General features: G+C 42.5%; 1 protein-coding gene across 1 annotated transcript in view; it reads left to right on the top strand.

The window, feature by feature from the left end:
• Positions 1-2136: 2136 nt before the first annotated feature.
• Positions 2137-17362, top strand: part of CCDC62 (coiled-coil domain containing 62) — a 50578-nt gene continuing 35352 nt past the window's right edge. Inside the window, exons 1-5 of the mRNA XM_053589780.1 lie at positions 2137-2350; positions 5599-5791; positions 9078-9244; positions 13804-13905; positions 16743-16914. Coding sequence (XP_053445755.1) covers positions 2315-2350; positions 5599-5791; positions 9078-9244; positions 13804-13905; positions 16743-16914 — 670 coding nt within the window. The 5' untranslated portion in view covers positions 2137-2314. The remainder of the gene's footprint in view (positions 2351-5598; positions 5792-9077; positions 9245-13803; positions 13906-16742; positions 16915-17362) is intronic.

Genomic DNA, 17362 nt, shown 5'->3' with positions numbered 1-17362 from the left:
CCAGCTCTTGGGCTTAGGCGATTCTCTTGCCTCAGCCTCCTGAGTAGCTGGGACTACGACACTGCCTGGCTATTTTTTGTTGCAGTTTGGCCGGGGCTGGGTTTGAACCCGCCACCCTTGGTATATGGGGCCAGCGCCCTACTCACTGAGCTACAGGTACCACCCATCATTTTAAAAAAATAGATGCTGACAGTATGTGACTTTAAACTCCCTTTTGTTAAAACCTCAGTAAAGTCAGCTGTTGCTTAATATGCAGTATAATCTGTGAGAGCTTTCGTAGTTTAAAAGTTGTTAAATTAGGGGGCAAGACATGATTGCAAGAGGGACTTTACCTAACAATTGCAATCAGTGTAACCTGGCTTATTGTACCCTCAATGAATCCCCAACAATAAAAAAAAAAAAAAGTTGTTAAATTACCATTTTAAAGATGAATTCTACCTTGTAGGTCCTGTCTTCATTATTTACTAAGTTCTCTTAGGAAATCAAGTAAGGAGACAGGAATAAATCCATTCAGGACTTCAGTTTGGATTAAGCCATGTGGGTATAAAGTCAGATGTGAGGTAATTCTTGTAGCCTTCATTTTTGTGACATTTTGAAGTTATCTTCCCTTTAAAGACTTTTGTTTTAAAGAAAACCTGTATGGAGTGAGTGAACGTAAAATACTGGGATTTTTGATTTGCATCTGGTTATTATAGTCCTCTTACCACATTCAGTTATTTACCAAGCTATAATCATAAGATTAACCTCATTTCTTACTCTCCTTGTACAGGTACTTTTAAGGCATGTGTGGTTGCCTGGTGAACAATGGCACTGTAAGGCTTCCTGGAAAAATACCAACTCTTACGATGGTTAAGTCTGAGAATCATGAATTAAAATGCTCCTCAATTTGAAAATTGACATTCAATTCACCTTTCTTTTCATCTTCCCCATCACCAAGACTTTTTTTTTTTTTTTTGTAGAGACAGAGTTTCACTTTATTGCCCTCGGTAGAGTTTCACTTTATTGCCCTCATAGCAACCTCCAACTCCTGGGCTTAGGCGATTCTCCTGCCTCAGCCTCTGGAGTAGCTGGGACTACAGGCACCCGCCACAACGCCCGGCTATTATTTTTTTGTTGTTGTTGTTGCAGTTTGGCCAGGGCTGGGTTTGAACCCGCCACCCTCAGCATATGGGGCCGGCACCCTACTCACTGAGCCACAGGCGCCGCCCCCATCACCAAGACTTAGGGCATAGTCATTTACTGATGGGCTGTCTTTAATAAATAGCCAGAATTTGGTTTCTTAATAAATTCTAAGACATTGTCTTACCCTCCTAAACATAGGCCCATCAGTAAAGCTTCAAAGCAAGAAATCTTAATTTTGTTTTTCCATCTTCAGATTGTCTTTTGTTAAACACTGGCATATTTTGCTAATTTATATTCAACCAGCAAGTAAAGTTGAAATGTGACAGTAGTGCTAACTAATGGGTTAAGTAAACATTTGGGGATGGGCAACCAGGGTGAAGTATGATAAGCCATATCTTTTCATAGTCCAGTTCCTACATAACATTGGGGAAGAGTGAAAGGAGATGAAGGGTTTCTATGGGACAACACTTGAAAAAGCTTAGATTCAACCCAGAATATGGTAAATTTTGTGACAAAGTGCCACGGTTCTCATCGCTTTTCATGGGGGTTGGGAGGAATCTCTTTTAATTGGAAATCTTGGTTTAGAGTGGTCTGCTAAGATGGCCAGTAACTTAACTAGGAGGGCTGGGCGTCTGCCTCTACTTTCTTTCTTTCTTTTTTTTTTTTTTTTTTGCAGTTTTTGGTTTGAACCCTCCACCTCCGCTTATGGGGCCGGCGCCGCCTCGTCTGTCTCCACTTTTAATCCAGTGCCGGGTCCTGTTTTCAGTGTCAGGTACACACAGGAGTCAGCAAGGCAGTTCACAGTTGAGTGCGGGAAGACGAAAATAAGGAGTGAGCAACTCAACGGTCATAGGACTAGCCAGGGTGACGGGCTCAGACGAATAGCCTTTAATTTGCTTATTCATTCATTGGGCGGTGGTCAAGAACCGGCGATTAGAGGGCCCTTGGGTGCAGGGGCCTCCGGCAGAGTAATGGACTGACTCTTCATTCTGAGACTGAGCCGGGTGGGCCCAGCCTCGGCGTCGGCGCACGGCGTCGCCAAGTGTCGCGAGGCCAGCACTGGGCAGGCGGTTTAGGGGCGCACGGGGCTCCGGGGCTCCGGGCTCGCCCCCGCCGCTCCGGGCAGGCGTGCCTATGGCGTTTCTCGGGTGACGCTGCCCACACCGACTCTCCCGGGGCGGAGGAGACACCTATGAACCCTTCGGCGACCTTCTTCACCGGGCGCCAGGTGAGTGGCCGCCTGGGCACTGTCCACGGCGTCAACAGTGCATTTGACCGGAATCTAGGGTGCTTTTAAGGAACAGTTTCTGCTTAAGATTTGAAACAATACGCAGTACATAAAGTAAAAACAGAGCGTCACATCCTTTTCCTTAACCTAAAAAAACTGATTATTCAGCCGAGACCAAGAGGCTCCAGTACCCGATGCTCACTTTTAAGGATCTCAAGGGGCATTTGTAGAGCCGCTTTCCTGTACACCTGGTTTGATGTCCTTAATTTACTTAACCTGGTGAGTGGAGGGACGCTCATAACTCTGTTTTACCAACAAGTCTTGAAAGTGGACTTGCCCAGGGTTTGCATTTATCAGTATATAACAAGATGAACTCTTTTTGTATATTTGGCTTATTGCCTGTTTTTCTGTAGTACAATATATGCTCCTGACCTGGCATGCTCATAACTGCATCCCTAGCCACTGGTGCCCAATAAATATTTGTTGAATGATGAATGACTAACCAGACTGGAATTTAAATCTTGTGACTTGGAACCCCTTGACTCTGAATTCCATTTTCTGTGTTTAGTTACTAGTAAGTAACTGCAATTCAGTCATCGTTCTTATGTAGAAATCTCATTTTTCAAAAAGCTGTAATGATGTACATGAGCCTCCAGTGCACTTTTAACTACTGTCTTCAAGGTATTTAGTTTTTTATAGACAGGGAGAGTACCGTAATTCCAAATGTGGTTCACAGCTGAATAATAGCTAATGTTTCTTGAGTACTTACTATGTGCCAAGCTTTATGCTTAAGTACTTTATGGAGTTTATCTTGCTTCATCTAAGAAGTTTAAGTGCTGTTGTTACTATTTTACAGGCGAGGAAACTAAGGCTTAGAAAAGTAACTTGCCCAAGGTTATATAGCCACTAAGTGGCTACTTCTGAATTTATACTTGAGTCAGACCAAATTCAGTGCACTAGACTTTAAAATGATGTTTGTGCTTAAAAGGAATTATTGTAGATGTTAGGTATGAAAATAGCATTATTGGCTCAGCACCCGTAGCACAGTGGTTATGGCATCAGCCACATACACCAAGGGTGGTAGATTCGAGCCCAGGCCAGCTAAACACCAATGACGACTGCAACAAAAAAATAGCCAGGCATTGTGGCGGGTGCCTGTAGTCCCAGCTACTTGGGAGGCGGAGGCAAGAGAATCGCTTAAGCCCAAGAGTTTGAGGTTGCTGTGAGCTGTGATGCCACGGCACTCTCCTGAGGGTGACATAGTGAGACTCTGTCTCAAAAAAAAATAAAAGAAAAATAAAAAGAAAATAGCATTACAGTTATATAAGAAATGCTCTTTTTTGGGAGGGAGGGAGGGAAAAAAAGCTCTTTTTTTTGAGATGCTTACTGAGCTATGTAAGGATGAAATGACTTTTTTTTTTTTTAATTTCAGATTAATGTGAGAGTACAATCAGGTTATAATGTTTGCATTTGTTAGGTAGGTCCCTATTGTGTCCCACACCAAGGGTGTGCCATATACCCTTATGTTGTGCCCATTAAGTGGGAGCACACCAATCTCCCACCCTCTTCCCCTCTCCCCTGACATGACTTTTTTTTTTTAAATAACATTTTTTTTTTTCTTTTTTTTTTTGAGACAGAGTCTCACTCTGTTGCCCAGGCTAGAGTGCAATGGTGTTAGCTAAGCTCCTATCAACCTCAAACTCCTGGGCTCAAGTGATTCTCTTGCCTCAGCCTCCTGAGCAATTGGAACCACAAGGCATGCATTGCAACACCTGGCTAATTTTTCTATTTTTAGTGGAGACAGGGTCTTGCTCTTGCTCAGGTGGGTCTCAAACTCCTGAGCTCAAGGGATCCTCCCACCTAAGCCTCCTGAAGTGCTAGGATTATAGGCGTGGGCCACCATGCCCAGCCTGAAATGCCATTTTTTTTTCTTTTTTTCTTTTTTTTGTAGAGGCAGAGTCTCACTTTACTGCCCTCCGTAGTGTGCTATGGCCTCACACGGCTCACAGCAACCTCCAGCTCTTGGGCTTACGTGATTCTCTTGCCTCAGCCTCCTGAGCAGCTGGGACTACAGGCGCCCGCCACAACGCCCGGCTATTTTTTGTTGTTTTTGTTGCAGTTTGGCCAGGGCTGGGTTTGAACCCACCACCCTCGGTATATGGGGCCGGTGCCCTACTCGCTGAGCCACAGGCACCGCCCTGAAATGCATTTTTTATCAATAACAAAAAGAAAAAGGGAAATTGAAGCAAATATTACAAAATCTTTATAGTGGTAGAACATAGGTACTGAGTATCTGGGGTTTATTACACTATTGCCTTTCTGCATATGTGACAATTTTCCTTACAAAATTTGGTTTTTAATTAGGCATGTTGAATTTGGCATTAATATTAAATTGTCCTTGTTGGAATGAGTGTGCATTTCAGGTGTTGTGGTTGTAACAAATAACCACACTTTGGAACTATATTCTCTTTTTTTTATAACTAAAAATCTTGTTCTTTAGTAAGAATTATTTACGTTTAAATTGTAACTATTTCGGGCTCAGTGCCTGTAGCTCATTGGCTAGGGTGCCAGCCACATACACCGGAGCTGGCGGGTTCGAATCCAGCCCAGGCCTGCCAAATAACAATGACAACTATGATCAAAAAATAGCTGGGGGTTGTGGCGAGTGCCTGTAGTCCCAGCTACTTGGGAGGCTGAAGCAAGAGAATCTCTTGAGCCCAAGAGTTTGAGGTTGCTATGAGCTCTGACGCCACGGAACTCTACCAAGCGCGACATAGTGTGAGACTCTGTCTCAAAAATAAAATATAATAATAAACTGTAACTATTACATGCTTACCTTTACTTGGTTACTCCATACTTGCTGGGGCAAGGTGTGGGGTAGTATTGTTGATTAATAAAAGAAATGATTCTTCTCAAAGATTCCAGGAAAGAAATGACAGCAAAGGGAAAAAAGTGCAGAAATGGGTTTATTTGTGATTATAGTGGATTTTAGAAACAGTCCCACTTTTTCAGCATAGTACGTCTGGAATGACAGAAAATGATAGAAAGGCAGAGTGCATGGTAGGTTTGAACTTGAACTTGTTTTTTAAGTACATGTAATTTTGATGCCATGTTATTAATAATAAAACTTAATTTAACTACTTGGAATTGGCAGTGAAAGAAGATATAATTATTTGGAAAATATACTTTGGCTGATTTATTTACTGATTAATTTTGTTCTGATGTAAAACCACTTTTCTGTGTTTCAGAACATAGCGTCAGAAGTTGAGATTTCCACTATAGAGAAACAACGGAGGGAGCTGCAGTTGCTCATTGCAGAATTAAAAGACCGAGATAAAGAGCTCAATGATATGGTTACAGTGCATCAAAGACAACTTCTTTCATGGGAAGAGGATCGGCAGAAAGTTTTGACTTTGGAAGAACGTTGCAGCAAATTAGAAGGTCAGAAATACATTCAGCAACATCTGTTATGCACTTTGGTATGTTAACACATGGAAAGGGCTTATGACAAAGGTAGAAAAAAAACAAAGGATAGCGTCCCTGCTGTCCTGGGGTTTAGTCTAAGTGCAAATAGGAGGTCTTTATGAACAGCCACTCACAAATAATGTAGGGTAAACAAGTACATAAATACAGAAAGAGTTCTGGGTAGAGCTCTAATTAACATGGAGTGAGCGTCAAGGGTGAATCTGAAGGAAATTTTGAGCAAGAATTTGAATAAAGGTGCCACATGATTAGCCATTTCTTTTGAACTGACTTAAAGATTTTAGTATTCTGATACTGAACTTGATCTTTTCTTTTTTTTTTTGAGACAGAGTCTCACTATGTCACCTTTGGTAGAGTTGTGGCATCACAGCTCACAGCAACCTCAAACTCTTGGGCTTAAGTGATTCTCTTGCCTCAGCCTCCCAAATAGCTGGGACTACAGGCATCCACCACAACACTTGCCTATTTTTTTGTTTCAGTTGTCATTGTTGGTTTTGTTTTTTTTTTTCTTTTTAGAGGCAGAGTCTCATTTTGTTGCCCTCCGTAGAGTGCTATGGTGTCACAGCTCACAGCAACCTCTAACTCCTGGGCTTAAGTGATTCTCTTGCCTCAGCTTCCGGAGCAGCTGGGACTACAGGCACCTGCCACAACTCCTGGCTATTTTTTTGTTGCAGTTTGGCCAAGGCCAGGTTCGAACTTGCCACCCTAGGTATATGGGGCTAGCGCCCTACCCAGTGAGCCACAGGCGCCGCTTTGTCATTGTTGTTTTAGCTGGCCTGGGCTGGTTTCGAACCTGCCACCCTCGGTGTATGTGGCTGGTGCCCTACCACTGAGCTACGGTGCCACCCAGGCTGGCTATTATTTTGTTTTGTAGTTGTCATTATTATTTGGCAGGCCTGGGTCAGGTTCAAACCCACCAGCCCTGGTGTATATGGCCAGCACCCTAGCCACTGAGCTATAGGCACTAAGCCTATTTCTATTTATTTATTTATTTAATTTTAATTTTTTTTTTTTTTTTAGACAGAGTCTCACTTTGTCTCCCCCAGTAGGGTGCTGTGGCATCACAATTCACAGCAACTTCAAACTCTTGGGCTCAAGTGATTCTCTTGTCTCAGCCTCCCTAGTAGCTGGGACAATAGGCCCCTGCCACAACGCCTATTTTTTAGAAACGGGGTCTTGCTCTTGCTCAGGCTGATCTTGAACTAGTAAGCTCAGGCAGTCCACCAGCCTCGGCCTCCCAGAGTGCTAGGATTATAGGCATGAGCCACCATGCCCCGCCTATTTTTATTTATTATTTATTTATTTATTGAGATAAGAATCTCACACTGTTGCCTTGGGCAGAGTGCCATAGTGTCATAGCTCATAGCAATCACCAACTCTTGGGCTCAAGCGATCCTCTTGCTTCAGTTTTTCTATTTTTAGTAGAGATGGGATCTTGCCTTTGCTCAAGCTGTTCTTGAACCCATGAGCTCAGGCAATCCACCTGCCTTGGCCTCCCAGAGTACTAGGATTACAGGTATGAGCCACTGAGCCCAGCCTATTCTTATTTATTTATTTTTTTTTTTGTAGAGACAGAGTCTCACTGTACCGCCCTCGGGTAGAGTGCCGTGGCGTCACACGGCTCACAGCAACCTCTAACTCTTGGGCTTACGCGATTCTCTTGTCTGAGCCTCCCGAGTAGCTGGGACTACAGGCGCCGGCCACAACGCCCGGCTATTTTTTTGTTGCAGTTTGGCCGGGGCTGGTCTTGAACCCGCCACCCTCGGCATATGGGGCCGGCGCCCTACTCACTGAGCCACAGGCGCCGCCCCCTATTCTTATTTTTTTAAAGACAAAGTCTCTGTTGCCTAGGCTGAAGTGCAGTGACATGATCATAACTCACTGCAACCTTGAACTCCTGCCTCAGCCTCCCTAGTAGCTGGGAATTACAGGTGTGTACCAACATACCTGGCTAATTTTTTTATTTTTTTGTACAAACAGGGTCTCGTTATATTGGCCAGATTGGTTTCAAACTGCAGGCTTCAAATTAAGCAGTATTTTTTAGGGATTCTGTCTTGAATGGTAATAAAAAACTATAATAAAAAGATAGGAAATGATTACTATAAGATCAAGGTGGTCACTAGGAGGTAGGAATAGGAGAGATTGTAATCAGGAAGTGACATCTAAGGGGCTTCTGACCGATGACAGTTTCATTTCTTTCTTTTTTTTTTTTTTAGAGACAGAGTCTCACTTTGTCACCCTCGGTAGAGTGCTGTGATTTCACAGCTGACAGCACCTCCAGCTCTTGGGCCTAGGTGATTCTCTTGCCTCAGCCTCCGGAGCAGCTGGGACTACAGGTGCCTGCCACAATGACTGGCTAACTACAGGCGCCCGCCACAACGCCTGCTATTTTTTTGTTGTTGTTGCAGTTTGGCCAGGGCTGGGTTTGAACCCGCCACCCTCGGTATATGGGGCTGGTGCCCTACTCACTGAGCCACAGGCACCACCGACAGTTTCATTTATTGATGAGGTACAGTACTATGCATTTCACAGAGAGAGAGAGAATTCTCCTTTAAAAAAGTCTTTTAGGGCGGCACCTGTGGCTCAGTGAGTAGGGCGCCAGCCCCATATGCCGAGGGTGGCAGGTTCAAACCCAGCCCCGGCCAAACTGCAACAAAAAAAATAGCCGGGCGTTGTGGTGGGCGCCTGTAGTCCCAGCTACTTGGGAGGCTGAGGCAAGAGAATCGCGTAAGCCCAAGAGTTAGAGGTTGCTGTGAGCCGTGTGACGCCACGGCACTCTACCCGAGGGCGGTACAGTGAGACTCTTGTCTCTACAAAAAAATAAATAAATAAAAAAGTCTTTAGGCTTGGCGCCTGTAGCTCAGTGGCTAGGGCGCTATAAATACACTGGAGCTGCATGTTCAAACACAGACTGGGCCTGCCAAACAACAATGACAACTACAACCAAAAAGCCAGGTGTTGTGGTTTGGCCAGCTGTCGTGGTGGGGCCTGTAGTTCCAGCTACGTGGGAGGCTGAGGCAAGAGAATCGCTTAAGCCCAAATGTTTGAAGTTGCTATGAGTTGTGATGTCACAGCACTCTACCGAGAGTGACATAGTGACACTGTCTCAAAAAAAAATAATAATAAATAATAAAAATAAAAAAGTCTTTAGCACACTTTTGCTTTTTAAGTACCAATTTTGAAAATAAGGCATTTTAAATTTCAAATCTGACTACAAATAAGTTGTTTATGAAATTTCCCCCAGGTGAACTACATAAAAGAACTGACATAATCAGGTCACTCATGAAGAAGGTAAAAGCCCTTGAATCCAATCAAGTTGAATGCCAAACAACTCTTCAAAAGGCTCAACTCCAGCTTCAGGAAATGGCTCAAAAGGCAACACATTCTTCTCTGCTCGCTGAAGACCTGGAGGTTGCATTTATTTTTTGTTAAGCTTCACTAGTCCAAATTTTGTTTATGTTTTAATTATTGATTGAAAAATTCAGTTTAAATGTTTCATTAAAAATGTATATGTATATTGTGAAATTATATACATCCATCCACAATCATAGGTTTGCCTTCATCCTGCAGTTTTGGTTAGCTGTCCTGGAGGTCAAATTTCAGTTCAACCCTTTTACACTATTATGCTGGGTTAGTAGCATCCGTCATTTAATCAAAAATGCGTTATTTTAGGGGCGGCGCCTATGGCTCAATGGGTAGGACACCAGACCCATGTACCAAGGGTGGTGGGTTCGAGCCTGGCCCCAGCCAAACTACAACAACAACCACAACACAAAATAGCCGGGCGTTGTGGTGGGTGCCTGTAGTCCCAGCTACTCGGGAGGCTGAGGCAAGAGAATCGCTTAAGCCCAGGAATTGGAGGTTGCTGTGAGCTGTGTGAGGCCATGGCACTCTACTGAGGGCAATAAAGTGAGACTCTGTCTCTACAAAAAAAAAAAAAAATGTTATTTTAGAAAGCCTTCCTCAGGGGCGGCGCCTGTGGCTCAAGGAGTAGAGCGCCGGTCCCATATGCCGGAGGTGGCGGGTTCAAACCCAGCCCCAGCCAAAAACCACAAAAAAAAAAAAAAAAGAAAGCCTTCCTCAAAGGCTTAGATGAGTGTCATCAAGTTTTGGTAGCTTCAAATTATGTTTCCTAAACTATTGTATCTTATCTGATATCTACACTATGTTAGCGGCATACGCATATTGGGGATAAAGTCTGTAAGACTGATTTTCAGTTTTTTTTTTTTTTGTAGAGACAGAGTCTCACCGACCACCCTTGGGTAGAGTGCCGTGGCGTCACACGGCTCACAGCAACCTCTAACTCTTGGGCTTACGCGATTCTCTTGCCTCAGCCTCCCAAGCAGCTGGGACTACAGGCGCCCGCCACAATGCCCGGCTATTTTTTTGTTGCAGTTTGGCCAGGGCTGGGTTTGAACCTGCCACCCTCAGCATATGGGGCTGGCGCCCCACTCACTGAGCTACAGGTGCTGCCCTGATTTTCAGTTTTTTTTTTTAATTTTTCTTAATAACTTGTTTTCTTTTTAGTTTTTTTTTGATACAGACTGACTATGTAGCCCTCGGTAGAGTGCTATTGTAGTCACAGCTCACAGCAACCTCAAACTCTTGGGCTTAAGCCATTCTCTTGCCTCAGCCTCCCAAGTAGCTGGGACTACAGGTGCCCGGCACAATGCCTAGATATTTTTTGTTGCAGTTGTCATTGTTGTGTAGCTGGCTTGGGCTGGATTTGAACCTGCCAGCCTTGGTGTATATGGCTGGCACTGTAACCACTGTGCTCCAGGCGCTGAACCAGTTTTCAGTTTTTAATACCTAAAGATTGATCAGTCATCACTTATTTTTTGAGCTCACGCCTTGTAAGAGGCACAGAGAGGAAGCTTTTTTTTTTTATATCCTTCATATTTTTGTTTAATAATGTTATTCAGGGGCGGCACCTGTGGCTCAGTGGGTAGGGTGCAGGTCCCATACCCGCTCCTAATCAAACTGCCACAGAAGATAGCTGGGCGTTGTGGTGGGCGCCAGATACTCGGGAGGCTGAGCCAAGAGAATCACCTCAGCCCAGGAGCTGGAGGTTGCTGTGAGCTGTGATGCCATCACACTCTACCAAGGATGATAAAGTGAGACTCTGTATGAAAAAAAAAAAAAAAGTTATTCAGTGTAGGTCTTGGACATGTAATGATTCTAAATAATCCATAATAAGATTATAGATTTTAGCCAGGCCCAGTGGCTCATGCCTGTAATCCTAGCATTCTGGGAGGCGGAGGTGGGTGGATTGTGTGAGATCATGGGTTTGAGACCAACCTGAGCAAAAGTGAGACCCCATCTCTAAAAATAGCCAGGTGTTGTGGCAGGCACCTGTACTCCCAGCTACCTGGGAAGCTGAGACAAGAGAATGGTTTAAGCCCGAGACTTTGAGGTTGCTGTGAGTTATGATGCCATGGCACTCTACCGAGGGCAACAGAGTGAGACTGTCTCAAAACAAAAAGATTATAGATTTTATTTTAGGATTTTTTTTTTAAAATACTATTCTGGATAGTTTTTAGCTACAAAAATATTATAAAAAATTATAGATCTGTTGATAGATTATATGAAAATATGGAAGATATGTTTTTTTGGCAGGGGGTGATTCATTGAGGGTACAAAAAACCAGGTTACACTGCTTGCATTTGTTAGGTAAAGTCTCTCTTATAATTGTGTGACGGTATCTTCTTAATTAATTAACTTTTTTAGAATGGTCTTAGGTTCACAGCAAAATTGAGCAGAAATACACCCTGTGTCCAGTGCACACACACGGCATTTCCCATTGTTGGCATCTTGCACCAGTGTGGTACAATTGTTACAACTGACTAACCTTCATTGACACATCATATCACCTAATGGTTATGATTTACAATAGGGTTTACTCTTTCTTTTCTATATTCTATAAGGTTTTGACAAATAAATAACATGTATCTGCTATTGTAGTATATATAAAATAGTTTCATTGTCCTATGACTCCTCTGTGCTCTGCTATTCACTCCTTCCCTCCTACTCACCCCTAGGAACACTAATCTCTTTACCATCTCTATATTTTTGCCTTTTCCACAGTGTCATATAGTCGGAGTTATACAGTATATAGCCTTTTCAGTTTGACATTTTACACTTGGTAATATGCATTTAAGTTTACTCCTGAAGTATAATATCTTTTAAAAAGTCCGATTACTAGTTTCTCCAACTAATAAATACATCACATTCACAGTAACTGTATCAGATACAGTGCCATGGTTTTAGAAAAACAACTACTAAGGCCGGGTGCAGTGGCTCACACCTATCATCCTAGCACTCTGGGAGGCTGAAGCAGGTGGATTGCTTGAGCTCAGCAGTTTGAGACTAGCCTGAGCAAGAGTGAGACTCTGTCTCTACTAAAAATAGAAAAACTAACTGGGCATTATGGTGGCTATTAGCTTAATAGCCAATAAGATTAAGCTATTCAGGAGGCTGAAGCAAGAAGATCGCTTGAGCCCAAGAGTTTGAGGTAGCTGTGAGCCACAATGACACCATGGCACTCTACTCAGGGTGACAGAGTGAGACTCTGTCTCAAAAAAAAAAGAAAGAAAGAAAAAGCAAAACAACAACTGGATAAATGGGAATACCTCAGTATGAAGTTCTTTCAACATAGTTTTTACTTTTTCTTTTCTTTTTTTTTTTGAGACAGTCTCACTATGTTGCCCTCAGTAGAGTGCCGTGGTGTTACTGCTCACAGCAACAGTTTATTGATAAGGTGACTGTTTCACCTTAAGATAACTGTTGAATGCCAATTTGTGTGTGTGTGTATGTGAGAGAAAACACTTCACAATTGAATTAAAATATATAAATTTAAAATTGGTTGTATATCTAATCTGCCCCAGTTTCTGTATATCTAATCTGCCCCAGTTTCTGTAAATAAACAGTTCTTTTTAAACAAACAAACAAACAAAAACCTCAAACTCTTGGCCTTAAGCAATTCTCTTGCCTCAGCCTCCCAGGTAGCTGGAACTATAGGCACCCGCCACAACACCCAGCTATTTTTTTATTGTTGGTTTTTTTTTTTTTTGCAGTTTTTGGCCAGGGCTGGATTTGAACCCGCCACCTGCAGCATATGGAGCTGGCGCCCTACTCCTTTGAGCCACAGGTGCCGCTCTTTATTGTTTTTTTTTTTTTGAGACAGAGCCTCAAGCTGTTGCCCTGGGTAGAGTACTGTGGCATCACAGCTCACAGCAACCTCCAAGTCCTGGGCTCAAGCGAGTCTCCTGCCTCTGCCTCCCAAGTAGCTGGGACTACAGGCGCCCACTTCAACGCCCGACTATTTTTTTGGTTGCAGCCGTCATTGTCGTTTGGCGGGCCCAGGCTGGATTTGAACCCACCATCTAAGTTGTATGTGGCTGGCGCCTTAGCCACTTGAGCCACAGGCACCGAGCTGCCCTTTATTGTTGTTTTTGTAGTTGTCATCATTGTTTAACAGGCCCAGACCGGGTTCAAACCCGCTAGCCCCAGTGTATGTGGCTGGCACCCTAACCACTGAGCTACCAGCGCTGAGCCTCAACATAGTTTTTAAATAAATTAACAAAATTCATTAATGCTACTTTATTTCAACAAAGGAAATCTCTTATTATTCCAGTTCTTATTCATTCATTTGTTTGTTTCTTTCTTCCCAAGTTAAAATTATATATAAAAGATATTAGGAACATAACCAATATAATTCAGTAGGGCAAACATAAGTATTGAGAAGTTCCTAGAAATAATGGAGAAATAGATATTTGTATTCCTTTTTTTTCTTTTTGACAGAAGAGAAGCAATTGTATTCTTTTTTGATGATTGCTTTTTTATCTTATTTTGTTACAAAAAAAGTTAAACAAGGAAGAAACAAAATAGAAAAGTGAGTAGGTTGTGGCTAGTGATCGTAATGAAAGCTTTAAAAGGACTCAAGTAGTATTGTATGTGTTGTTCCCTTGTAGGCTAGAAACGAAACTCTCAGCAACACATTAGTGGAACTTTCTGCTCAGGTAGGACAATTACAAGCTCGAGAACAAGCTCTCACTACAATGATAAAGCTAAAGGTAATTAAAAACAATACCTCTGTTTGCCAGAGCACTTTGTGGTTAATAAAGTATAGTCACATACATTTTATTTTTTTATTTTATTTTATTTTTTTGTAGAGACAGAGTTTCACTTTATTGCCCTCGGTAGAGTGCCATGGCGTCACACAGCTCACAGCAACCTCCAACTCCTGGGCTTAGGCGATTCTCCTGCCTCAGCCTCCCGAGTAGCTGGGACTACAGGAGCCCACCACAACGGCTATTTTTTGGTTGCAGTTTGGCCGGGGCTGGGTTTGAACCCGCCACCCTCAGCATATGGGGCCGGCACCCTACTCACTGAGCCACAGGCGCCGCCAGTCACATACATTTTATTACCTCAGTCTTATAGCCTCCCAGAAATATAGAGCTACCAATGTCACTCTCATTTTCTAAAATACTCACTTTATAAATGAGAGAAACAGGTTTAAAATGATATTCCCAAGGTATTAAAAGAAAAGGCCAGTGCTGGTCTTCTGTCTCCAAATCACATCCCATGATTTGGCATGCCTGGATTATCTTTTTTTTCCCAGGTATTTATTATTAGGTCCCTTAAAGTTACTGGCAATTAGATTGCTTATTAACATTTTTTCCTTTTTTAAAATTAAAAAAATATATATTCTTGGCTGGGCACAGTGGCTCACACCTGTAATGCTAGCACTCTGGGAGGCCAAAACAGGTGGATTGCTTGAGCTCAGGAGTTTGAGACCAGCCTGAGCAAGAGTGAGACCCCGTCTCTACTAAAAATGGAAAATCTAGCCAGGTGTCATGGAGGGTGCCCATAGTTTCAGCTACTAAGGAGGCTGAGGCAAGAGGATCACCTGAGCCCAAGGAATTAAAGTTGCTGTCAGCTATGATGATGCCACAGCACTCTACCTGGGGAGTCTCCAAAAAAATAAGATTATCTTAACCACTAGAAGATTTTTTAAAGGGAGAGAAAAACTGTTAGTCAAGTAGTTGATACAGTCATAACACCCACTGTACAGTAATATATAGTCTCTATTGCATAACACATGTCCTTTAATGGTTGGTATAATGGGACAATCTTGATAATTCATGTGTGATTTTTTTCCCCCCAGCACATTGATATTTTGAAGTGATCAGGTGTGAAGAACTGTTACTTTTTGCTTCTGGCCTGGTCATAAGGTTCCAGTTTTGTTTTGTTTTGTTTTAATGATCTGCCCCAACTCTATTATTATGTATGCATCCTAGCCTGAGATGTACAGATGATGTTTTTCAAGAATGCATATATGAGGCTGGGTGGGGTGGCTCACACCTGTAATCCCAGCACTTTGGGAGGCTAAGGCAGGAGAATTGCTTGAGATTAGGAATTCGACACCAGCCTGGGCAGAACAGTAAGACCCCATCTCTAAAAAAAAATAGAAAAATTAGCCACATGTGATGGTGCATGTCTATATGCAGTTCCAACTACTAAAAAGGCTAAGGCAGGAGGATCACTTGAGCCTAGGAGTTCAAGGCTGTAGTGAGCTATGATTATACCACTGCACTCTAGCCTAGGGCAACAGAGTGGGCAGAAAAAAAAGAATGCGTATATAATGCTGTAGCAGAAACACTTATATTTTAGTGTATTTCAGCAGGGGTCAAACGTGTTAATTATTCTGGCTAGGCGCAGTGGCTCACTGGGAGGCCAAGGAGGGTGGATAGCTTGAGCTCATGGGTTCAAGACCAGCCTGAGCAAAAAGCAAGGCCCTGTCTCTACTAAAAATAGGAAAATCTGAGGCAAGAGGATGGCCTGAGCCCAAGAGTTAGAGGTTGCTGTGAGCTATAACACCACAGCACTCTGCCCAGGGAGATAGCTTGAGACTTTGTCTAAAAAAGAAAAAAAAAAAACCCACAATTATTCTAGGTGAGTAGGGGAGGAATAGCACCTTTACTTATTACTTTTATACTTTTAGGTATTGTTCTAATTGCTTTAGAACAAGCAGTTACTTTTTTTTATAGTTAAAACAACCTCAACAATTAAAAGATTCTAACATGGTAAGTTTGGGATGAAGTCTTAGAGTCTGTCATTTTAACAGGCTGAAAGAAGGGAGGAAATGATGAATCATGGGATTTATCTGTGATCTGGAGAATGAGTTCCCCATGCAAGGGCTGTCAACTCTTCCTTTGCTCTTCATTTCTTAGGTAGCAAATTGTCTGGTTTTAAACTTTCTGAGAACACAGTAAGGTATAGTGGTTCAGTACATATTTTCTGTGGCCGGCCAGCTAGGTTCAAATGGCAGCTCCATCTCTGACTAGTTGTGTAACCATATGCAAGTAATGTAACCTTTCTGTGTCTGTTGACTCATCTGTCCTTGGCAATAATAATAGTATCTCCTTCATGGAATTACTATGAAGATTAAATAAATTAATACATGAATGTGCTTAGAATGAAACCTGGCACACAATGAAGTCTTTTTTTTTTTTTTTTTTTTTTTGCTTTTCTACAATGAAGTCTTAATAAGTGTAATATTTTCTTTCTTTTTTTTTTATTATTTTTTTTTGTAGAGACAGAGTTTCACTTTATTGCCCTCAGTAGAGTGCCGTGGCGTCACACGGCTCACAGCAACCTCCAACTCCTGGGCTTAGGCGATTCTCCTGCCTCAGCCTCCCGAGTAGCTGGGACTACAGGCGCCCGCCACAACGCCTGGCTATTTTTTTTTTGTTGTTGCAGTTTTGGCCGGGGCTGGGTTTGAACCCGCCACGTTCGGCATATGGGGCTGGCGTCCTACTCACTGAGCCACAGGCGCCGCCCAATATTTTCTTATTGATTAGTTGGAATTTAAAAATCTAGTATAACAGTTTTCAAATTTGGTTTTTAGGACAAAGATATTATTGAGGCAGTCAATCACATTTCAGACTGTTCGGGTAAATTTAAACTGTTAGAGCATGCCTTACGTGATGCTAAGATGGTGGAGACTTGTATTGTTAAAGAAAAGCAAGATTATAAGCAAAAATTGAAGACACTTAAGTTTGAAGTCAACAAACTAAAAGGTAAGAAAGAGACATACATTTAAGATAAAAATACATCTTGGGAATATATTTCCTTATTTGGGTTTATTTATGTTTGAGAGTAAGCAGATCTGGTACTGGCCATAGGCTTTAACATGAAATGTTCATTTCATTTATATAGAATCATGCTGTAATTTTTGTATTATAAAGTAATAGAGTTGGGGGAAACTGCATGATGCATCCTATTTTAAAATAATCCTGTGTTAGTTTAGGTAACTGTACCATTAGCTTTCGCTAATGCATGCTTGTGATAGACAACAGCAGTATCTGAGTGGCAGGTTGTCATAGCATTTATAATATTGAACACATACCTCTGGAGGCCAAATGGAAGTTGACTGATCTCATTTGGGCCCTGCCGAGCTGCTCTTCCGGGGCAGCTCTGCCTCAGGTGTTTCATCTTCTCCTCACCAGTGGGATATTCTGGGTTTTT

The sequence above is a fragment of the Nycticebus coucang genome, chromosome 4 (genome assembly GCF_027406575.1).
Source record: "Nycticebus coucang isolate mNycCou1 chromosome 4, mNycCou1.pri, whole genome shotgun sequence".
NCBI lineage: Eukaryota > Metazoa > Chordata > Mammalia > Primates > Lorisidae > Nycticebus > Nycticebus coucang.
The sequence above is the reverse complement of the archived record's forward strand: the minus strand, read 5'-3'. Positions and strand labels throughout refer to the sequence as shown.